The sequence below is a fragment of the Sinocyclocheilus grahami genome, unplaced genomic scaffold (assembly GCF_001515645.1).
Source record: "Sinocyclocheilus grahami isolate Dianchi unplaced genomic scaffold, SAMN03320097.WGS_v1.1 scaffold267.1, whole genome shotgun sequence".
Classification (NCBI taxonomy): domain Eukaryota; kingdom Metazoa; phylum Chordata; class Actinopteri; order Cypriniformes; family Cyprinidae; genus Sinocyclocheilus; species Sinocyclocheilus grahami.
In genome coordinates, this window is record NW_015505446.1 from 336,170 (window position 1) to 361,452 (window position 25,283).

The 25,283-nt window shown below is 37.6% G+C and overlaps 2 protein-coding genes across 2 annotated transcripts in view; both read left to right on the forward strand.

Moving 5' to 3' along the window:
* rabgap1l (RAB GTPase activating protein 1-like) overlaps positions 1 to 25,283 on the forward strand; it is a 92,324-nt gene that overhangs the window by 14,445 nt on the left and 52,596 nt on the right. Inside the window, exons 9-11 of the mRNA XM_016291063.1 lie at positions 877 to 895; positions 5,756 to 5,849; positions 5,985 to 6,135. Of these exons, the coding sequence (XP_016146549.1) occupies positions 877 to 895; positions 5,756 to 5,849; positions 5,985 to 6,135 (264 nt within the window). The remainder of the gene's footprint in view (positions 1 to 876; positions 896 to 5,755; positions 5,850 to 5,984; positions 6,136 to 25,283) is intronic.
* On the forward strand, positions 16,921 to 18,168 carry gpr52 (G protein-coupled receptor 52). The gene has a single exon (XM_016291028.1). It carries the CDS (start codon positions 17,021 to 17,023, stop codon positions 18,131 to 18,133), a length of 1,113 nt encoding a protein of 370 aa, XP_016146514.1. The 5' UTR covers positions 16,921 to 17,020; the 3' UTR covers positions 18,134 to 18,168.

Consider the following 25,283-nt stretch of genomic DNA (forward strand, 5'->3'; position numbering starts at 1 on the left):
AGTATAGAGTTTATTGTAATTGAATGATTATTGAATGCATTATTATGTATATATGTATATGTGTTTTATTTATTTATTTATTTTGCTTTTTATGATTAGATCAGAAGCATGAACCTGTTAAAGTAATTTAATTTCCATGTGAGTTTGCAGACTTGCCCCACTTACCCCCATCCATTCTCACGAATACCGGAAAAATGACCATCTCTGAGCTTATTCAGATCTCTTTTCAGAGCGAGTGGGGGGAATGTATGTATGTACATGCGGGCATCAAAAGAACAGGTTGCCTTGGCAGCAAAGCTGTAGCAGGGCCATTTGTTTTGCTGTTCATTTTTCTTTATATGGCAATGCTAACACATCAAGTGAATGAGATCATCCGTCCAGATTTTTTTCTCCCACCAAATTTTTACATGATCAACATTTGCTCCCCTTGCGTTTTCCTGCCTGCGGTTTGGCAGCACGAATCCATCGCAAGCTTTAATTTAGTCTCTGCCGGTAGCTCTAGGTGAAGTGTTTCAGCCGTCTTTCTTTTTCACGAAGAGGAGACGGCCTGTGTTTTTGACAGGGTGCCACAAGCCGGAGATGTGAAACCCTGGCGGCTTTCAAGTGGTTATCAGCACCCATTTCAGAAGAATGGATTCCAATTTGGTTAAGTGGTATTGGCTCTCGGGCTCTGTGTGTCATCTGACCACCTGGAACTGGCCGGTTTTTCTTTTTTCTTCTGTTTTTGTTGATTGATTTTAGCACATAACATAGACTAATGATTACGTGGGTTTGAGTTGCATGTTAAATATCACTTAAAGGACAGTTCTGTGTTATTTACTGCCTAATGTCTGTGAACGGTGTGATTAGTTGTGTTTTTTAACTGTTTATTTGCAGGGATACTTGCTTGCTAGGCGTACATTATGACACAAATGTTGTCTGAATATTTCTCAAAAGTTTCTTTTGCGCTTCCGAAACAGCTGAACAAAGAAACAGCGTTACATTATTTGATGAGCACAAGCAATAATAAATAAACCATGAGCATTATAGTTTATAGTAGGGATGTAACGATTAACCGCGAGCCGGTTGAAAAACGATTCAAATTTGTGACGTTTCAAATCAGTTGAGATGCTAAACAAATCGTGATTTATTTAGGTGTAGGAGTTTATATGAATCCATGTCTGAGGGGAACTTACTGTCTTTAGAAAAGTTTAGATGGTATTTTTTCTTTTCATCTTGCCTCTGTATAATGCATATTAAAGTTCATAAGTGCAGCGCTGCTTTGTTTACAGCGGAAACCAAGGAAATGATTTAAGTGCCACCTGCTGGCAGAGAGTGAATCTGCGTCTCGTTCAGCTCAGCTGTTTCATGCAGATTCTGTTTTTGCTTCAAATTTCGAAATTATACAATCTGATTTAGTTTAAAAACTGTTCATGTTGCATGTATGCAGCATGAGTTGAGTGAATTGTTACATCCCTAGTTTATAGTATATTCGTATTAGTAATATACTTAATATGTAATTTAACTCGTTAGAGGGAATCGAGTGCAAGGCTATTTACATAATTTAGGTGATTGTTGAAGGTTGCCAGATTTGGAGGATGTTCACATTTTACAAAGCATAAATACAGGGATTCCATATGCTGGCAAAACAGAGCTGGAATAAAATACGAGTCTTGTTATATATAATAGGGGCACAATTTCCATAGACTAAGCAATTCGTTTTTCCACATAGTCAGGTCCTATTATATTAATAAGTATTATATATACAGTGGGTACGGAAAGTATTCAGACCCCCTTAAATTTTTCACTCTTTGTTATATTGCAGCCATTTGCTAAAATCATTTAAGTTAATTTTTTTTCCTCATTAATGTACACACAGCACCCCATATTGACAGAAAAACACAGAATTGTTGACATTTTTGCAGATTTATTAAAAAAGAAAAACTGAAATAACACATGGTCCTAAGTATTCAGACCCTTTGCTCAGTATTTAGTAGAAGCACCCTTTTGATCGAATACAGCCATGAGTCTTTTTGGGAAAGAGGCAACAAGTTTTTCACACCTGGATTTAGGGATCCTCTGCCATTCCTCCTTGCAGAGCCTCTCCAGTTCTGTCAGGTTGGATGGTAAACGTTGGTGGACAGCCATTTTTAGGTCTCTCCAGAGATGCTCAATTGGGTTTAAGTCAGGGCTCTGGCTGGGCCATTCAAGAACAGTCACAGAGTTGTTGTGAAGCCACTCCTTCATTATTTTAGCTGTGTGCTTAGGGTCAGTTTTTTTTTTGAAAATTTTTTTTTTTTGAATGATCAATGTGTCAGTGCAAAACTCTGGTTTTTTTTTAGCAGTTTGTTAAAATACGTAACCCAAAGTATGAGCAATATTGATAATATTGACTGGTATTTTCACCAATATATTGTCATGCATCCTTAACTTTAGTTGTATAGCTTCTTTGTGGACAAAATGAATGAATGATTCCTTCTTATTCAGCCGTTCTCATTGAATCTCATCTTTTGATTTGTGCAGTTTGTTCCAAGCCTCGATTTCTGGGCTGTACAAATAAGTCGTTGTTTTTGGAAGCGTTCGTCCTCGCCAACTTTCACTACCGTTTCTGAGATCTATTGGGGAGGCAGATGGAAAAGAAGATTCATCCGCCCACATCTGCTACCAAACTGCCATGTCACCTTGCGACAGAGGCTCTGCTCAAGGCTGCTTTCTCTCTCCCTATCTCAGTCTCTCTCCTTGCAACATTGCCAAGGTTCTTGTGCAGTAAATGTAAAAAGAAGCCCTTTTAAAGCATTTTAAAAGAAACCATTGTATTCCAGACCTCACATCGGTGATTGTAAAATGTATGGCATTTGAGGCTCTCTCTTGAGGTCATGAACATTGTAAATGTGCTCAAAATTCATCCCCTCTTTCAGCACTACAAGCGTTTCTGTTCTTTATTTAAAGATCATTACATTAAAAACTTCTTTTTGCTTCTTGCCATAACTGCCATTACTAACTTTTTCAGTCTTACATAGTTGACGCCACCAGATGCATTGCTGTTCATTTCCTCCAAACATCTTTGTGGGTGGCCATGTTGTGGACGCAGACCTTGAGATATGGGCTCGGAGGGCAGAGAGTCTGCTGGTCGGCTCTTAATGACCTTTGCAGACATTAAGTCCAAGACATTTTCTTTATCACCTCAAGGCGTGACGGTAATCTTGGCACTCCGCTGCCCTGACTAATGCAGGTGTGTACGCCGTGTAACTCACCTCGGTCTTCTTGATGCTGCAAGGACGATTCTGTAATTTCGCCTGAACGCTGTGTTTCAAAGGAGTCGTGCAGCATCCTAACATGCCTGAATGGAGTCATCCGAAGTGCTGCCCTGTAACATTCGCAGTTAGCGACGACAGGACAGGATGTACTTTGAAACTCGGAATAGACTCTTACCGGAGGGTGACAACTTGAGCTTAAAGTGGGATCTGATTGCGTCACTTAGTTCTTAATATTGATTTATGTTTTAATATTGCTCTCAAAGCATAACAGCAGCTGTATTGTGGCAGAATGCCCACCATATGGCCATAATTATTAGAGTCCGTGTTATTTTTAGTTTTTTTTAAACAACATTTACTGTTGTTCCTGGCAAAACATTTTTTTAATAGGAATAAACATAGGAATTGCTCTCAATAGCTGTAGTCTGGCAGATTGATAGAGCCAGCGTTGTTTTGATATTATTATTTTTTTAGTTTAAAGTAGTTTAGTTTAAAGTGTGGTCATATTTACAAAAAATTCAGTAATTTTAATAGGAATACACACAAATGCTGGGCGCTGCAGCAATATGGCCACACGTCACTTCACATTTCACATCACAAACAGGAATTTTGCATTGACGGAAGATTTCCCCATGCATATTTCGCAATTGGTTCAAGTTGGTTATGTGAATTTGCCATGTTGATCAACATTGTTGAAAAAAAAAAAAAAAATGTTTTGCCTGCAAAATATCATGAAAATGTTGTTTATGTGGCCGCACTTGTAGTCATAGTTCTTGTCTTTGGACGAAAATATATTTTGTTTAGTAAATGGCACAAATAATACTGTAGTTGACGAGAAAGGGAAAAACAAAATCATATATTTTATCATTTAAACATATAATTTAACAAAAACAAGTTCAGTATTGCGATTTCTTTTTGCCGTACTTCATTGTCCATGTTTTGCCATGTTTTTATGGAAAGAGCGTTTTCACACATTCTGACTAGTGAGTTCATTTACTCACTTGCATCGTTTTGTGCAGATGTATTGCACAATATTATATTTGTTGTTTACATATTGTCCTACAAAAAAAAAGTCCTACATTTAAAAAAAAAAAATCTTGTTAATTGATTTCACTTTCGAGTCCATGAGTTCGCCTTCCAATGGTATGAGAGAAGCACAGCTTTCACTCTCAACCAAACTAACATTACTAGCCAATCAGAATGTTTTGCTCTTATAAACACGAGAAGCGCATAATAGTATCCAATTGCGCAGTCGCAGCCCTGATGAATGGAGAAGCGTGACAAAAAGCTGCCAGACGCAATGGTCAAAGATGTCCATCTAGCGCATATTTACATAGAATAACTAATTAAAAAGCAGCGGAGCTTTGTAAACAGCTCAGAGTAATCATGTCATCTCCATAAAACGATATGATTGCCAGAACAAATTTACCGGGATTTTTGAAAAGGTCCTGTTCACACATGATCTATTAATTGTAACTTACCGGTAATTTACCAGTACTGTAGGCCTATGTGTGAAAGGGGCTAAAGTCTTCCTCTGCATATGCCGTGAATTTGAATTGTTTAACGTTCATCTGGAAAAACAGTGTGCATTATCTCACTAGATTTGTAACGTAAACCATTTAAAAACCTTTGCTAACACAGGAGAATACATCAACCTATGTCTAAATATGCCATCATGTATTTTATATCGCAATTTCAAAATAAAAGTTTCTGCATGTGGCCAAATATTAAAATTAAATGGATTTAAACATCGTTTAATCATGCTGTAAAGTGAAACGTCAGTGAAAGTTGGCGCCCTCTGCAGGTATTTGTTTTAATACATAATGTACTTAAGTTGGTTATGTTCATATGTATAGGCATATTACATTATATATTTTAACAGTGTTGTTCAATACAATCATGTAATTTCTTGGTTTTGATATTTTATTTGAGCCAATTATTATTGCCTCATCATTAGTTTATATATAAATAATCATACTAAAGCCTGGTTTTCACTTAGGTCTGTTTGTTACTAAAAAAAAATCTGATTACTCAGTTGTCAAAATAATCAGTATATTACTTGATTACCAAAATAATCAGTAGTTACAGGCCTAGATTAGTTAAAATATTTCTAAATACAACTGCATTGTTTTACTTTTTGTAATTAAAAGACAAATATTTTGTCATTGAAAATTTCTTAAAAATAGTATTAAAATATTTTCACGTTCTAGTGAACCAAGTATCTGCATTTTGTCATCTCATAAGCTAAGTGTATTGTCACACCCCTAGTGTCGATAAGCGGTGATATAGCTCATAATTTTCCAAGTGTATGATACAGCTTTCATTCTTCAGGTCAACCATATATTCATGAAAAAATAAAGAAAGCAATAACTTTGCCATAGCATCCTTTCAAATGTTAAAGTTGCCACAGTCATTGCATGCTTTGCATGTGCTACCCCGCCCCGCCCCCCGAAAAAGTTTTTTTGCTTTAACGCTTGGTAGCAGAATTAACAAACATTTTATCTTTGTCCTCCGCTGTACAGATAGTGACAGTGAGATCTCTAGCGGGACAGGAGATGTGTCGAAGGACTGTCCTGAGAAGATTCTGGAATCCTGGGGAGGGATCCTCAACAGATGGTGAGACTTTTGGCCCGACTTGAGACTTTGAAGTTTGTGGTATGGCCAGATTTGGAGCGCAGTCCGTATCGAACACGACTGCAAAAAAACAGCTTTGTTGTGCTGCACTGATGCCGTCTGTCTTCCACCTGTCAGGCAAGGAAACCTGTTGACACGACCCAAGGGTCTGTCTGCTCTGGTGAAGCCTGGGATCCCGGAGGCCTTACGAGCTGAAGTCTGGCAGCTCCTGTCTGGCTGCCACAATGATCAGCCTCTGCTGGAGCAATACCGCATCCTCATCACCAAGGTAAGAGATGACAACCGTTACCACCGTTTTTTGTTTTCGTAAAAAGTCCCAATTCATCCCATTTTTTGCCAACTAGCGGACACATGATTCTCAACAATGTAGCATCCACATTTATGGGTCTTTTTCTTGTTTGTTCATTGCATTTTAGTAAATTTAGCTTAAGCTTTAGCGAACGCTCAACAGATGTACCAAGGGAGTTTGTGTGCATTTGGTAGATTTTGAAGTGTGGTTTAAAATTGCTTTGGACCCACTTTGGTCTTTCAAAGTGTTTTGGGTGAGGAAAGGCAGCGGTCTGAATAACAGAATAACTCCGTGTATGTTTTCAAGGGTAAAATTTATGATCTTTACTTACTAGTTTCCGTTTTGTCAGCGGGATGAACCTTTGTAGTATAGCAGGCTGTTTATTTACTAAACATATTTTCTACCCATATTGATGCTTCGCTTAGATGTTCGTTTGACCTTGTGAACTCGTGGAAATGAAGTTAGTCAAATATATTTAGCGGTGCTGAGAGCACATCTAATTACTTTTTCCAAAAGCAATGTCACAGCAAATTCGAGCGATTCCAGCACAGCTACAGATCTGTGTGACTGCTGATTATCTGGGATAGGACTGTACAGTTTTTGCAGGCTCCAGCTTTTTTACATGTTTGAAAAGCTATTTCTTTCATGTTGTTATATTGGTCAGACTGGTTCTCACGCCAAGCGTGGTCAGTGACTAGAACATTCCCACACTGAACTAACAACCGTTGACTCAGAAACGTGGGTCAGATTGTGGTATTCAGCCACTAATTTGGCAAGAAATTATTTCAGTTATCCACATTTTAGCTCTGATGCTTGTTAATTTCCACTTTTTAGAGCTTAAAAGCAATTCATCAATCAAACACTTTACTGATTGATTGTTTTTTTTTTTTTTAAATCAATCAATTTGTTTGTTAGGGTATTTTTTGTTAGAGGCCAAGCACCAAAGGCATTGTAGCACCTATTGTATCTGTTAGTTTTCTTATACTTCGTCTTCCTTCCCACTGGGAGTCTATGGCAACCCTATGAACCGTAAGTAGAAAATTATGAAATTTGGCACACTTGTAGTGATGGTCATGAATAGTAATCTGACCAACTTTGGGGTCTCAAATAGTCTTTGGGGACTATTTCTGTCAATGGTAAGTTTGTGATAATGTAAGAAAAGTAGTTTAAATGTTTTGCCACTTGCTTGAGCAACTTAATATATAAATCTAGAAGTCAATGCAAAAGTAAAAAGCATTGAATAATGTGTTGCTTATATTTATTGTTTAATCTATGAAAGATTGTATTATATTGTACTGTGTAAAAAAGAATTGCAATGCTGAAAAAGCATTTTCAGTGACAATGTTTGGATTTGAAATCAAAATAATGGATAAATGTTGTGTTTGTGGTAAACAGCCATGATTCAGTAGTGGACACCTGTGTGAAAGCACAGTCCGTGCTGCTTCCCCTCTCAAAAGAGTCACCTAAGAGGGGAATTCCCCCCATTTTCAAAAATGAAATTCAGGCCCTGAATAAATGTGTAAAAATAATGATTGGAGTATCACTATAAATAGTTATAAATGATAAAAAGATCGGGATCGGTATCGGCAGATACTGCTTTCTGTGATCGGCGATCTGTGATCGGCCTCAAAAATCCTGATCGGAGCACCCCTAATGCTTATAACTTTTGAAAGCATTGTCCAGATTTTGCTGTCAATACATTCCTTGGCTTATGCTGAGTCTGACGATATCTAATTTTTCAACGTTTCGTTTGTCCGCCATTTTGAAGTAAGTGAAAAACTGTTTTTTTCCACTACTCCTATAAATGTTATCCAATTTTATCCAAAATCTTAACAGATGATCTTTGAACCGAGCCACATAGTAATGACTGAACGGATTTTTGACATTCGGTACTGTTCCTGAGAAATACCTCTCTGAAGTTGACCATGCCTGTTTTCATTGACTTATGCTAGTTAGCTTCACGTGATAATTGGCTAACATGCTAATCAGTTGCTATTCTTTGTAATGTGACTCTTCAGCTATCAGGTTACACATAATATACATTATCTTAGCATGTTAATTTGGTCAACATGCTTTGACCAATGCCTTTCTTTGCTCATTCTCACATTGAAAGCTCTCCTCATCAGCCTGTTGAATGTGCGTCAGCAGAGTGGCACACTCTGGCCCCAAACCTTTCGGGGCTGTTTACACCTGGTCGCTTCATGCGTTTTCTCTGATCGGATATCTATCTGATTTGTTAAAATGTTTCCATTTACACTTGGCCACATAAATGTGTCATCGCAAAACGGATATAAATCCGATCTTCAATTCCCACGCTATATTTAAATTTAACGGAGTTCACATCAACAAAATCAAAAGATAAGCGCTGCATTTTATTAATTATCAGCTCATTTCAAGATCAAAGACCGCAATAGGAGAGCGCGCGGCATCAGCACTGGAAAGATAAGTTTGTCTTACTACTTATAATGAAGATGATTGTGTGTTGACCGTCTGCGTCTTACTTTGTTTCATTCGCGGCAGTTTGTGCGTCGGCTTGCTGAAGAGGTACTCGGCATTTATTATTTTAACATTTTGGGAGGAGAAAATTTACCTATGTGGTTTCAACAACCAGATGCATTTACACTTGTCCAGTTTCGTCTGGAATGCTGTCCAGACCACCTCCTGAAGTGGTATGAGCGATTGGATTTATATCCATCTCGAATGCGTTTTGGAGGGCATTTACACCTGGCCTTTTCACGATCGGATAGCTATACGATCAGACAAAATGCATGAAGTGACCAGGTGTAAATAGCCCCTGCAGGTTCGAATCTAGTGTGGCATATAACATTTGGTGTGTTTATATAAAAAATCTTAAAAGTGTTTTGTGCTTTTGAGATGCACATTGTAGAGCTTTTAGATTGTTCAGTGTGATGTGCTTTGATGAGATTGCTGTGAGTATCTTTGCTATACTTGCTGTGTTTGCAGTTGCAGTGGTTGCTATGCTTGCTTGGCCCCGTATTGCTGCTAACAGTTATATTTTATTTATATTTTATATGATAATGAAGATACTTAATAAAATACTTAATAAAAAAATAATGACTAACCACCTTGCACACCACTGATTTTCGTTTTTTGGTTTATATTTTTAATACTTTATTGGGTGAAGATATTTCATCAAATATATTTGTTTTATGCAAATTAAAAACATGAATGCATGTAAATATACATACATAAATATATTAATGAATAAATATATAAATATATATATATATTTAAAACAAATAGGTTTTGCTCACCAGTAACAAAAATTTGAGAGAACATTAATCCTCATTGGTCTGCTTGGTGGTAAGTTTATCAGCAAATGAAAACCCATTCATGCAATTCATTGTTCGAAGACCAAGCATTTTGTATCCAGCAGCTACAGCAGCTCTATTTACAACCCTCGGCTTTCCTAGGATTTGTTTCCAAATTGACTCAAGTGAATGTCAAAAGACCAAATTACTTTCATGCAGTGTAATGATGGTCACCAGAGGTCAGCTGGAGGTGAGGATACTCCAGAACATTCCTGCATGCCCTCATTCTGACCTGCCACAATCAATTTAGACGGTGGCTGAAGACCCCCCCCCACCCCCCCCACCCATAACCCTGCAACACATGCAACCCTGAACAGAACCCCCCATGGCTTCAAGTTGTACTTTTAATACTGCTTCAACCACTTCTTTTGAATCCTGATGAAGATCTTTTTATTTTAACTTGGGTTTTTCTTTATGTGCAAGCCAATAATCATTGCTTAGGAGCAACTCCTGAAATACAGCACAATAATCAATACTATGCAGTGAGAATGATGGGGAACGGACACCATAAAATACCTCAGCACTGCAAGAGTGTGGAATGAAGTCAAGGAATGAATGAAAAACAGAAAAGGAATAGCGAGATGAAAGCCTTTGCCAGATAGTGTAAATCCTGCAGTTCTTCCCACAACAGCTTTCCTTTAACTGAACGCCGTACTTCCTTAGGGGTTATGGAGAGTATAATTTATTTATTTAATTTCAAGTATTCTGCACTGCAGGTCATGTCGATATAACAGTTGCGGCGCTATTAATATAAATAAAACCGTGCTGAGATCTGGCCATCAGCACTATACGATGTCCATGTTATGTTATTGTGCCTTGGGTAGTTAAGGCAATATTTGTAAGCTGGACTAAAAAAATGTCTGCTCTGGCCCGCATGTTTTTTCAGTTAATAAAATATATATTTTTTCAGTTTTTTTCATGTTTTTTTTTTGTATTTTTAATGGTCTTTCTTAGATTATTTTACCAGCAAATGTAAAAACATTTAATTAATTAAAATTGTTAATAAATTTAAATTGTAATAACTAATTTATTATTTATTAATTTATTATTATTTTAATTTTTTTAATTGAGCCACACTCATTTGAGGGAGTTTTTTTCTTCACATCAGTCAGATTCATTTAACTTCCTTTTCTCTTTTCTCATCAAACCATAATCCTATTCTTTCCACCCTGTCTATAATGGTGGCTGACCATACGTTTTTTTTAACACACTCTTGAGTGTGCATTGTCCTTGCTGTGGTTCAGTGAAAATGCAATCCGTGTAATGTTTCTGAGAGCGTGAAACTGACATTTTCGCGACCTTTACTTTGCTGATGCATGAGGGATCTACCAAAGGTGCTATTCTCTTTGAGTCAGGGCTTTAAAAAGTCTTTGTTTCTCCACCCAAAAGAAGATATTGTGTGAATCTGAAAAAAAAAATATAAAAAATACAGTGAGGAGAAAATAAGATTTTGATGACATTATTGAAAATAAATGTTACTTATACATATTAACATCAAAATATTAGGCTTAGTTATTATTATTACAATACTGTTATATTATAATAATGTTCATTGTCTGAAGTCCAAACCGGTCATTTTGCAAACAAGTTAAATTAATTATAATGACATTATTGAAATCTAGTTTTATATCATTGTTTATTATTATTTATTATTGTAATCACATTTTATTGAATTAGGTGTGACTGAAATTTCCTTATTTGTCATTAAATAAAATAATGTAAAAAAAAAAAATTAAAAAACAAACATAAGTAGGCTTAATTTTCTGTTATGCAAAACATTTTGTAACATTTTTGGGGGGTAAATATATTTTTAATATAATATATATTTAATATACTCCTGGGGGGTAAATATATTTTTCTTGTTATTTTTATGAGATTTATGAGACTGCTTTTTTTTAATGAATCTGTGATCCACAAGATTGTTCCCCAGTGTTCTGTATGCTACTTTAGTGAAATCGAAAAGAAGTCTGACACAATGAAACCTCAGATCTTTACACCATATTTTCACAAATTATGTACTATATGTATTTATTTAGACGTTAGTTAGAGAGTCATGTGAAAGTCATTGTACTATCAGCTGAGGCCCTTAGGCTGAAGAAAATTGTTTGATTACAAGATTGTAACTGAGCATGAAACATCCTCATGCCAAGAAGCCTCGTTTCAGCCATTTAGACAAATCACTGGGCTGCATCCAGCATTTCGTATTAATAGAAATCTTTAGGCAAGCCTCTGTTTTTCCACCTTCTATTTTAAACGGCTTGTGGGATTGACTATGTAGTCTTCACAAACCTGCTTAAGTAGATTATAGTCTTTATAGAGCATGTAATTAAATATTTGATGGCAGATCGTTTAAATACAATGTTTTGTACATATTCTGGCTTTGTAAGAATAGTTGTTGTTTTTTTTTCTGAGTGCGGGTGGGTTTGCACAGTATTGCCTGTTTTTAAGCAAGGTGAAATAAATTGGAAAAAGTTTCATTGACCTCGGAGAGATTTTTTTTTTTTCTTAAAAAAAAAACAAAAATAAAATGTAGTTATACGATTTATTATTTTAGACCAAAAATTTTTAATTTTTTTCCCCCCTAAATTAAATTTTAGTAATTGAAAAGCATGTCTAGTTATTTGAAATTGTATACAATTTAGCAAGAACTAAACGGTAAATTTTTCCCAAATTCACCGTTTCCATTAAAATGTTTCTGGTTTTAATGGTTTAATTACATTTTTATAATCAAAAAGTATGTATAATTAATTGAACTCATGAAACATATACAATTAATAACAGTTTAATAAAAGATTAACATAAGTAAACAGCATTTTGAGGGGCCTATGCCATCAGTTGTATTTTTTCTTAATTCTGTTTTATTCTACCCAAATTTAGTGTTTTCGATTTAAATTTTTCTGGATTCCATTTTAAGGCTTTATGGTTTAATTAAATTTTAATGGAATTTTGGAATCATGAAACTTACAGTTTAAGATACAGTTTAAAAGCAATTTAATAAAAACAAAAAAGACACAAGTTCATATTGCAATTTTACAGCCCTTTACAAAATTTGCCATATTCTGCGATAGGCGATTTCAGTTTTAGAACAGGATTCTGCGATTCTATCCTCGTTTTCTGCGTCGTGGAACCCTAAGTGCGTGCTGGTGAGCTGCCATTTTCCCAGCATATGATGTTTGAGACTTGTCCACAAAGCCATCCCAGTCTCCTCTGACCAGCTGCCCCTCCCTCACAATAGACCCCTGTTCCCAGCACAGCCCGACATGTATCTTAATGCAGTCAACATCTAGTGACTGAGCTGCGATTCACTCTGAACTATAACGCTTCTATTAGCGGCCTCATCATACACCCGTTCCACCTCCCTGAGAATCAATAACCCGCAAACAACGTGATTTCATTCTCACAAAGACACGCCACTCACCAACGAGAGAGCCTTTTGGATTCGTATATACACATGCCTCACTTTAAGGCGTTGTAATGGATTTTGGCCCCCATCTGCACTATTGAGTAGATAGGGTCGGCCCCCTCATAGCGTGTGCTATCAGACTGTGTTGCCGGGGTCAGCTCACTGCTGACACAGAAATGACCGTTTGTATTACCTAGAGACACACTTCATGCAGTCATATCCTCTGGACATGTGTGCAGAGGTTTGAATCATAGCTACGTGCGTGCCTTGGGACTGACTGCAAGTTGTTTGTGCAAAATTTAAAACATGAAAACTTGCTATGAATTTTGGTCTTATGTGGTTATAAACCGTAAGCAAACTTTTTGTTTCAGTTTAATGATGATATTTTTCTTAAATCTCTTTTTTTTTTTTTTTTTCAGTAATGCAGTAGTTTAGATTTGGAAATTTCATCTTTAGCAAAAATGATTTTCATTGCAATCGTGTCTGGCAATGCATTTAAACGTATACTGTGTATACACATACATGGATCATGGATATATGCTTTAGATCCTATATCAGTATCTATATTTTTTATTTATATGTGCGTTTATTTAATTTTCCACAGTTTACAGTTTCAGTTATGAAAAACGTAGACATTCACTTATTAATTGTGCACCGTAAGACCTGGGCATTTATTAAAATTAAATTATGACGTAAATAGGGTCCAATTTGATTTCATGTTGTCTTTGAAAGCAGTGGATTTAGCAAAGCCCTGACTGTTGCTGTAAATAATGCCAAATCAAGTCCAGCTGTCATCCTGACCTGTACTTGTCCTGCCAGTGCTGTGATGAGAGCCAGAGTGCCCTGCCTGTCCCTGTACAGAGTCCCTTGGATCAAAAGCTCAGGCACCGACAGATGAAGAGGATTATGGTCATTGTTTTCTCCAGCCTTTTCTCTTCCTTTGTGATGAATCATTTATACAGGCCTCTGGCTGACACTGTTGTTCAGTGGTATCTTGTTCCACAACTTATGGATCATCGTATTTTATACATTTCACCTACATGTGCCACTGTTTCCTGCAGAGTTCTGTTTTTTAATTTGGCCTAACATCATGCTCTACAATAATAAGCAGTACTTTTTTTGACAAATTTTATAACGTTTTCTTTGTTTAAAAAAAAAAAAAAAACTTCCTTGGTTATGAATGTGTTATAACTACGCAATGACTTTGTCAATTATAGGCAACCAGTCAGTATTTAGAATGATTTAGTTCTCATGACTATGTATTGTATTTTCTGCTTCAGAGTTGAAAAGAAAAGAAATAAGTGTAAAAGGTCATTGTGACTTGATATCTCACAGTGTGACTTTGAACCTTACATTTATTTATTTTTTTAACATTGCTGTCAAAAGTATTAGTAGTAATATTTATTATCCCTGTGTGTAAATTAGTAGATTTTGACATAGGCATAGTTATGTTATGTTCCTGTAGCCCAGATGGGAAATCACGTTGAGAGTGTGTTCTGTTTTAACAGTCTGGCTGTTACAATCATGATCACTCCATTTGACCCCCCTCCATTAATCAGTCCAGACACTCCCCCTACCCCCAAGCACGGGCCCAGGACAAAAGGTGCAATTGCCCCTCTTTTTGGCATCCCTGCTTGCAAAGGCAAGGTTTTGGTTTCGATGGAGGGCAGTCTTGCGGCAGCTGAGCCACTGCTATTGAAAGGGGATGCTAACAGATTTCTCTAGGAATTACAGACCTCCTTGAATGCAGCCAGTCAGTAAGGACAAAGTTGCATAAGTGTTGTCTGTTTATTGTCTTTTTTTTTTCCAGACACCCTTTTTTTGTCGTCACATTCACTTCAGGACTGCAAGCTCACCAATCAGCTAAAATATGAAATTGTTTTGCCACCAGGCTTGAACATTCAGCAGCTGTGCAGGAAACATGGGCTGTCATTCTGGTAATCCCTTTGTATTTTATGAGCTCCTCTAGTTGTAATTATGTTTAGCAAACTTGTCAGTAAAACTAGTGAAGATCTGCATTTGTGATTGTATTAGAGTAGATTCGGGCGATCTTTCGAAAAAAAATATTCGGGATATCTTTCCAGGGGAATGAAATCCCCCTCCCGGACTCTCTTAATTTGTTCCTGTTTGTTGCACCATGTCAGCTGCTGTGAGGGAGGGTCCTGGTTAACTAAAATGCCTGGCGACTGTAACTAAGGGGCAGGCATTGCTACGCTTGGGCACTGGTCTGTGTAAGTGACTTGAAGCAGGAAGGAAAATGAGAACGAAGGATAATAAAACAGGGAGCTGTAGGAGACAACAGAGAGATGGAAGTCTTTGATTATTTTTGAATGTGGAAACATCTTCAGGGTGTGCAGGAAGAGGAGGATAATGAGAAAAGAGGGAGAACATTGGAAAGAGAGAGAGAACAGTGTGCTGGGAGGAGTTGTGTGAGAAAGAGGACCTCAGGTGCCGCCATAAGGGGAGGGAGAAGAGTTATAGAGCGAGAGAGAGAGAGGGGAAAGGAAGGAGGGAACAAATGTGATCGAGAGGCACAATGGAAGAGAGAGAGAGAGAGACTGTGAAGGGGGAGAGGAAACTGTGAGCCACTAACAGCATCTCTGAGCATCAGCAGTGAGGGGCTGCTCTCTTTTCCTCGGCTCATTTTCTGATTTGTTGCACAATTTATATATTGTGAATAGATCTGTTCAAAGTCTTACTGTTCTCCCCTTTTTACTTGTCTCAATTTTTAATTCTTAATTTCAAAGTGCGTTTTGCACTGTGCACACTCGGCGGGAACTGCTGTCAACCTGCTTTGGCTCACAGGTCGCAGAGAGCTGACAAGGACAGGAGCGGTACGCAGATCTTCCAATTTTGTGAACGGACAGTATTTTTGAGGAGACTTTACGGAATGTGTCACAAAGAAGTTGGAGAAGAAGCAACGAGGTCTACCTCAGAAGGAAAGAAGCTGAGCATGTACAATTAATCAGATGCAGATGCTGACATGCCATGTGATGAGCAAAGCTTTGGACGGAAAGATGCACTGAAACTGAGAACATGTGGAATTCAGACAGGATGCCCAGAGCATGCTGTCCTGACGCAATCTGAGAAGACACCTTCATGTAAGCCGCGATATACCTCTTTTGGAAAACACAGGTCTCTCCTTTTTATGTGACCTGCTTTTATCCAATATGCACAGTGAAAGGTCATGAAAAGTAAATGGATTTGGAGTAAATAAGACCAAAGCTGTCGCTGTGGCTCCCCCAGAACATGATCTTGAAATTTTTATTAGTTCCGTTTTGCCTCACTCAGACTCCCGCAGGCTATGAGCGGTGCTCTGTGCAGCGGTAGCTCTGGCAACTCTCATATGCTGTCCTGTGTTTGTCTAGAGTGTCTGTGTTTTGATTCGGACTATAGAAGCCCAAAGGGGGTCGAGACAGTGGCGAAGAGGTCCCTATTCCAGAAGCAAAACATGGTGCATATTATTGTTTGGTGACATACTAATATGAATGGATTTTTTTGGAGACTTTTGCAACTCTTGAAATTAAATTTTTGTGGACTCAGGAGAAGGTATGACCCAGGAACATTCTTCATATAAATTTTGTTACCTGTTTATTGTCTTCTATTATGCTTAATCCTTCTTATATTGTCTTAACTGGTCACAGGAAACCGTTTTATCTTCATTTCATTATCCCACAAACCCTTCTACAATCCTGCACATTTTACCCTTGAGAGGACAACTTAAGGAATTGGTCGACTTCACTGCAGGTGCTGTGGACAATATTTGCAACTGACCTTCAGCACAGATATGCAAACCTTTTGTGACCATTGCTGTTTCCAGCAGCCCTAGTTGTGTTTGCGGAGGAAATATCTCTGTCTTACAATTACTGAACTGCTCCTAAGCATGACTGATTTCAGAGGAGTGCTAGGCACTTTTTTTTCTTCTCCTTACAGACTCTATTGATTTTTGCCAATGCTCAGTTCATTGAGATCCAACTATGTGAAAGACCGAGGTAAAGGGGAAAAGACAGAAGATTGAGTTCTGCTGGAAGAGATTACTAAGAAAGCACGGACACAGGATTACGTTGCAGGCCATCAGCACTGCGTTAAGGACAACTGAACCTTATCCAAGTGGACAAGGTCCGGGACAATGAACCGGTCAGAGCTGATCGAACTGGTCCCCGCTGTGAACAGCAGCCTTAGCAATCACTTCAGTGTGTCCCTAAACCACTCCTGCCCCCTAGGCTGGGGGCAGAATAAGGTTATGGAAGCTTGCGTCTTAGAGACTGCGGTCATTGTGTTGCTGACGGTGCTCATCATTGCTGGGAATTTAACGGTGATCTTTGTGTTTCATTGTGCCCCATTGTTACACCACTACACCACCAGTTACTTCATCCAAACTATGGCCTATGCGGATCTGTTGGTGGGGCTAAGTTGCCTGGTTCCCACCCTTTCCCTGCTCCATTACCCAGCTGGTGTCCAAGAACCACTCACCTGTCAGGTGTTCAGCTACGTCATCTCTGTACTCAAGAGCGTTTCGATGGCTTGTTTGGCTTGCATTAGTGTGGACCGCTATCTGGCTATTACTAAGCCCCTCTCCTACAACCAGCTGGTAACACCCTGCCGCCTTCGCTGCTGCATCGTTCTCATATGGATCTATTCTTGCGTGGTGTTTCTCCCGTCTTTCTTCGGCTGGGGTAAGCCGGGGTACCATGGGGATATCTTTGAATGGTGTGCCCACTCTTGGCCCACATCTGCACTCTTCACTGGCTTTGTTGTATGCCTGCTGTATGCCCCTGCGGCCCTGGTGGTCTGTTTCACCTACTTCCACATCTTCCGCATCTGCCAGCAGCATAACCGAGAGATCAGCGAGCGACGGGCACGCTTTCCCAGCCAGGAGATGGAAACTGCCGAAGGGGGCAACCACGCAGGCCACGGGCCAGACCGGAGGTACGCCATGGTGCTCTTTCGGATCACCAGTGTTTTCTACATGCTTTGGCTCCCCTACATTTTCTATTTCCTTCTGGAGAGCTCCCATGTGCTGGACAGCCCTGCCCTCTCCTTTGTGACCACCTGGCTAGCAATTAGCAACAGCTTCTGCAACTGCGTCATTTATAGCCTGTCCAACAGCGTATTCCGGCTGGGTATGCGAAGACTCTCACAGACGCTCTGCTCCTCCTGCTCTTTCAGCCCCTGCACTCATGATGACAAGGACTTTGGAGAGCCAAAGCCAAGAAAGAGAGCCAACTCCTGCTCCATCTGAAGATCTTGAAGGGTTGCTTGGATCAGTCATAAGCTGCTAAATGTTGTTGCTATGGTTTTGGCCCAGATTTTAATGTAACTGTAACTAACTAAAACTTGGTCTTTTCTTATACAGAGTTAGAGGAAACTACCAACAGTGAGGATGATGAACTTGTCTAATAGTCATGCGATCTACATTCCCTGTAAATATTAAAATGACACGTGCTTTGGTCCTGTAAATACCACAGAATGGTCACTGGCCACAACTTGTTTGACAACCTAGAGATATGCAGTTTTTAGAGCATTTGTGAGCAAAAGACAAAGCCAGGGGGTGAGTTCAAAGCTCTCGCTTGTGATGGCTCTTTCCAAATATAGAGCACACTTGCTAATTTTAGATACATTACCCATGTTGCTGGATTGATTGTTTTTATGTTTGTTGAATTAGTTTTGTGTCGCAGCTGTAACTGTAAAAACAGTTGCTTTACAAAACGATGAGAGCTAAAGATCCTTAACTAGCTGATTTTAGCAAAGGTCTTCTCCTAGAGGCTTTTATGGTACAGTTTGTCTTGAATCTTAATCACAGACAATTCACGTCAAAAGCGATGTAGCAAAGGACAAACAGCTTGGTCTGTATTTATTTTTTCAAAATCTTCATTTTAGATCTGATCTTTTTGTAGGAAATCTTGAAATACCATATGCGCACAATATCAACAAATGCCTGTAATAGATGTGGACTGTAGTTTAGATCCCCAGTGGTGTAAAGCCTTAGCTGTTTGTAATTAGACCCATTTGCTTGCAGTGACTCTTTGAGAAACATGCAGCACAGCATGTTTTATTTTTTAATTAATATTTTTGCCAGATCAGCTTTAACTTAAATTGACATTCATATTACCTTGAGCTGAGCTTTTTTTTCGAAATGTAATTTCCATTCTTACACAGTTTTATCTCTCTCAAAGAGATGTTTGATTCATTTATTTGTATAGGTTTTTCTTTTGAGAGAGAGAGATAGTTTTAAACAGGTGATGGGAGAATATAATTGTTTTTCAAATTCAAATGCATTTTTACAGATAGTTTTTGAAATACACATGTAAGCTGAAAAACTTGCATACATAAATTGTGTAGTTTTGTTTTTCCTCTATTCGTTTATACATTCCAGTTCCAATTAATTTTTACATTCTAATTATTTTCCAAAGATTTACTGATTTACTGCATAGTTGTGTGACTGTCCCTAAAACATTATAATTCTTATCATATTGCATTCTGCAATGAGTATTTTTATGTTATTATGCATCAGCCATTATTTTTGTAATGATACAGAGCATACAATATATGGCTGCTTCTTTTTTATTTATAATACTTGGGTATTGTTTGGGGGCAACTTTAAACTCATTGCTTGAGTCTAGTATTGGTGGTTTAGAAAGAAACTGCTTTTTGTTGAGAGAATTTTTGCGCATATTTCAGTTTGTTTATGCCTGTAAACTTTATTTGTTGATGGATGTTACAGCCCTGTACATGCTGAACTTCACAGCTCTAAAAAAAATCACAATACAACAACTAGGCTAGTTGATGTGCATTAGATAATGAAGAAAAGAAAAAGATGATAAGAGAATAGACTCACTTTCAAATTAAATGGTGAGGGTGTTCTTTTGTAATTCTTAACAACTTAAGAGTAAATTGACTATTTATTTATTTATTTTTCAATGTCCTATGGATTTGAAACGGATAAAATAGCAGTATATTCCTGTATTCATTTTGCTGATGACATTATGATGTTTCTGTCCATTATTTTCTTGATTGGGAGAATAAAAATTTTTTTTTTTTTAGTTCAGAGATTTTTGTTTGTTTGTTTTTTGTTAGAGTCTTTGGTTTTGGTGTTGCTGCCAGTACAATAAATGTGAACAGTAAACACTGATTTATAACAAGTGCATCTTTTGGCTGTAGTTAATCTGGATTTCACTTAAATGAATTGAAGTTTTATCAGTCCTCATTCTCCTTCTAATGCTAATGCGTAGCTTTCTTGGTTTCAGCATGTGATCCTGATTCCTGCTCCATCTCAATGTACGTCAACTGACTGTGTAATGTTTCCTGATAGGTCCATAGAGCCTGGTCAGAGTTTAAGTTGCTCGTGTCCTCTAAGGCTTCAGGGCAAACCAATCCTAGCACAGTGGCCCCAGACTGCACACGCAGCAGGGCTGGCACTCGACGGCTGCCTCTAAAAAGGTTACAACTCCCTTCAGAAGGGAAATTATACATATGCAGTTAGAGCGAGGGGGAAAATGAAGTGACCTTTTTGAAACCTAATGAGCACATCAAATGTTTCTATGATCATGGGAGGCTTTGGACTTTGGCACCAGCATGAATAAAACATGAGTGCTCTCAGCGGTCACTAACAGTGCATCTCATTCCGCTTGCTTACACTTGTTATGTGACCTTAAAATGCGTACATCATCCTTCTTGTATCTTTCTCATTAATCAACCCAAATACCTTTTCCTCTTTGATTTGAAGTGACAATTTTATATCTGGCAGAGGTCTCATTGAAAAGCAATGTCATTCTTACTGTGGGAGATTTGAGAGCCTAGCGGATCTTAATGGTCGTATGGAATGATGTTTGGCCAGCACAGCTGCTCCAGGGCACTGCCCTTTGCTCGAAATTGAAGGTAATGCGTGCCTTGTCACAGACACTGACAAAAGAGGGCTTGTTTTTTGGCAAATGTATTAGTGCAGGTTGTTTCAGGCCCTTTCGTAGCTCTTTTTTTCACACAAAATAGCAGACTGTTGAAAGTTAATAATTGATGTTTTTGTACTGTTGCTTGTTTTCTGTTCTTTGCTGTTACATTGTCACAAATGTAATTTGCTGTTTTGAAATGTTTGAGAATTGATATATATTCTAGCACATCATCTTCACTGTTAGATTTTTTTCAGCAAATTCCATCAGTTATTTGTGATTTAAAAATTACCGCAAATAACCAATGTAATGGCCAATATTATAAGTCTCTACTAGTTTTGTCTATATTTGATTTATAATCGATTCTCAAGCTCTCAGTATGAATTGTTTCTGAATTTGCTTCATTTGGGTTTATTTCAGTTACATGTTCAGTTTGCTTTATACATGAAAGAAATTATCTCATATATTATAAATTATACAGGGAACCTTCTAACTTGGTACATTATGAAAGTTTTAATTTTAAGAATTAATAACGGAGCCCAAACAATACATTTTTAGTTTGTGAGTTTTTTTTTTAATGATTCATTAAGTGGGCCAGCACAAAAAAGTAATTTGTTTGTGAATCAGATTACACTGGTTGAGCTTTGTTTTTGATTGACTCACTCTTGAGAAATAGCAAGATCATAGGAATCAATTGGACTACACTGCCCATTCTCTCTGTTTTTGCGTGCAACTTGTGATAAAGACGTGAACTTTATGTACACGTTTTATCTCATTATATTCAGATTGAGTCTATCCATTTTAAAGAATTAACCAAAGAGCTTAAACTGTGCCCAAATGATACTTTTTTTTAGTCTGCGTTTTTATGATTTATGAAGTGGACCAGCTCAAAAGAGTCATTTATTTGTAAAATCAGACATTGGTTGAGCTGTATGTTTTTGATTCACTCATGCTTCAAAAAGAATCGGTTCATAGTGGCATTTGAATTGGACTACACTGCTCAGGTTCAATGTTATTGCATGCAGCCTGTGAGAAAGACACAATTCTTGGCAGTATTTTGTTTCTCATATTCAATTCAAGTCCAGTTGCTGTTGGATTAGATTCGGAAGCCTGCACCGGTGATCGTTCAAATGAAGATTGCAGTTAATTGGATCATAGTATTTTACCCAGCCCTAGAATTGATGTGTAACTTTATACCGATACAATCTGTATACAATTCAAATAAGACAGGACCAGAGGTTTTTTGGTGTTTTGTCGCTCTCCGGGTTTCAGGGTCTCATGATGGCTCCTCTCTGTTCGAGTCTCTTGCTGATGCAACCTGCACAAGAAAGCCTAATGTCAGCGAGATGCTGGCGCAGGTTGAGCTGAGGATAACTAAGCACTGGTCCCCATAGTGTATTTTTAGACCACATTATGGTCATGCTTCTGTCATGCCCCTGACCTTTTTTGAATGCACTTTCAGACCAGGATTTGAGGCTAGGTGCTAAAAGCAAAACAGGCTTTATGCTATGCTCATGCAAAATATTAAGTGAATATATAAAAAAAAAAAAAGCCACACTGTTCTTTTTTGTTAATACCATTGTTACTTTTACAACTTATCTTTATATATACATGTTGAGTCTTATGTTAAGTAGCATTTGCCTGTAAGAGCGAACAATTTCGTGATTTCTCTTGATGTTGCTTCTTTTCTCGTATACTTTAAGACATTTGTTCACCCTGCTAGTCTTTCATCCATATTCATGGACACAACCAAGTGGAGCTTACCGTCCAGGCCTGTGAATATTTATGAAAATCCTCTGCGTGCCATATTATGAATTCCTTTTAATATTAATCTGTGCTGCCACAGCTTTAAGAGGCATTCTCCTCCATCAAAAGGCTCCGAGTTGCACGTCGGCGAGCGGGAGGAACACCTGCCCCTCTCGGCCACTAATCAAAGGTGAAGCACTCACGCTCCTCGTTGGACACAATGCTAATCACCATTGTCTCTGTACCTAATGGCTGTTTATTATGGCTCCTCTCTCTTTCACACACTCTAAGTGGGATACCGGTACTTGTGGGTTGTAAAGTGAGAGTTTAAAAGGATGCCAAACCCACCCAGGCACTCTTCACGCTGTTATCTGTGGGTGATGTTGGTTAGTGCTTAGATCTGTTGTAGTAACCAAAAAGTTGAAGGCTCAAATCCCACAAGAAGTATATGCATTTTAGTCAAGTGACTTTGAAAGTCTTTAAGTGACTTTTCGTCAACATTTAAACTTTTTTCTTTGCATGCGTTTAAGGAGCCTTGTCAGTTTAAACTTCTGATATTTGTTTTTCTGTGCACACAGAAAGCCAGCTCTTTTGTGTCAGCTGTCAAAAACACACAAAATTCACATTCGGTTTTGTCTGCAGACGTAAACAGCTGCATGTGTATCAGTATATTAGATATATCAAACAGCGTTTCTTGGACATGACAACAACACACTATTAGTACAACTCAACCAGGCCTTGCCCCCTCCTATTTTTTGTGTATGCCTTGGGTGGGAATTATTTAAATGAGGGGTATTGTGACGTGTGAGTTCCTGGAAGAAAACTCAGGACTATAATTGAGGCTTTTGAGGGAGTTCAGAAACAGCATCTACTGATATAGAGAATAACTGCCTTTGGAGTAGACTTTGTGCTTTGTAACTTTGAAGATCTTTTTCATGAACAAACAGCAACATTAAGCATTAAAGGAAGTTGAATATATATATATATACATAAAAGGACCACTTTAATAGTTTCCAGTAATAAACTTTTACAAAGTATTACCAAAATATTGTAGCATTTAATTCAGCAGACTTTGAAGCCAGCAGCTAAATATATACAGTAGAAAGCAGTTTCTCCACTTTTTACATTTAACTTGCTGGAACTATATTGTGTATTTTAGGACACCCCAGTCGCTTTATTGACCAATCAGCATTCTATATTTTTTATATTCTTAAAAGTATGAGACACCAGTAATGGTTTCTAACAATTTTAACAATTCTAAAAATTAAATTATACATACTTACTAAACGTATACTACTGTATATATACTAAACCTTTGATATCTTTTTTTCTAAATTTATCTACTACAACATAAAAGTTCTTTGAATTAAATCTACAAATTCTCTTTAAACTGTGAGAAGTAATGTAAAGCACAAAGACACAACCTGTTGTTACAATAGAATCTGCCGCACTACCAGGGTAAGTCGTTCCAGTCGTCAGTTTAAATTTTGCATATTGTATTTTATTTTTTATTTTATTATAAATTTTTGCATTAATCATGTTAAACATTTTGATTTGATTTTGTTGTGTGTGTATATATATATATATATATATATATATATATATATATATATATGACATATCAAAATTAGCACGTTAACGCAGGCAATTAATTTTTTTTTGTTTAACGCGTTAAAAAGATTTAACGCAATCAACACAGGGGCGGGGCTAGGTTTGGCCACCCCACTCACAACTGCTGCTTCTGTCACAGTTTCTCTTGACAAGAAGTGCATTTATGAGAATGGGAGAAGTTTCAGATGCGCGCTCCACTTCCCTTCAGCACCAGGTGAAATAAACTACGTGCGAGTCAATCGAGCACGGAAATTGTACCGTGCTCGCAGCACGTTCTCTTCAATTGCATGCACAAAGGCGCCGGCACACGCTGTAGTCTGTATCGTTTCATATCAAAGCACGAAATAAACTACGTGCATGCAATGTCGTGGTCAGTTAAGTCATGAAGTTACCAAAAAGGTGATTAAAGCTGCCTTAAAACTGTACATGCATGTAATATATTTGAGTTACATTTAAGAACATGTCTCTGAAATGGTTTTCAAAACTGTCCTGGAGCAGCCCAGCACTGTCTCACTCATCTAACACACCCGATTTAACTCGTCAGCTCATTAATACAGACTTTAAGACCTGAAGTGGGTCGGAAAAGGTAAAAAGAGTTCCACGTCACGTTCAGCAGCGGCAGCTCTTAAAGAAATAACAGCCAAAATAACCTAATAACCAGCTGCTGTGATGTCTATTAATCAAAGGACAGAAAAGAAAAAAAAAAGAGTAAAAAATAACTTTTATAGCTTTAAGGATTCATCTATATTTAATTTAGAATTTAGTGTTTGATAACTTCAATTTCTGTATATTTCTGCTGAAGGGCACAGGTAAATATGACATTTATTATAATGGGTTTATGTGAAGATTGTTTTAAGATTTGTTTTTTTAGACTAATAAATGTTAAAATTGATAGCTCTCGATTATACTGTAATGATGAATGGCTATAGTCAGTGGTTAAATATGGGGGGGGGGCAATTTTATAGAGAAATCAGTATTGGTATCATTGATACTGGCCAGTCATAAAAAAAGATACTGTCTTTGTTGTTTGTACATGAATTTGAAGATCGAATGTGAAATTATTGCAATATAAAAGTATATTTAAAAACTTTAATGCTAGGTGGGATTAATTTTTAATCGATTGACAGCACTAATATATATATATATATA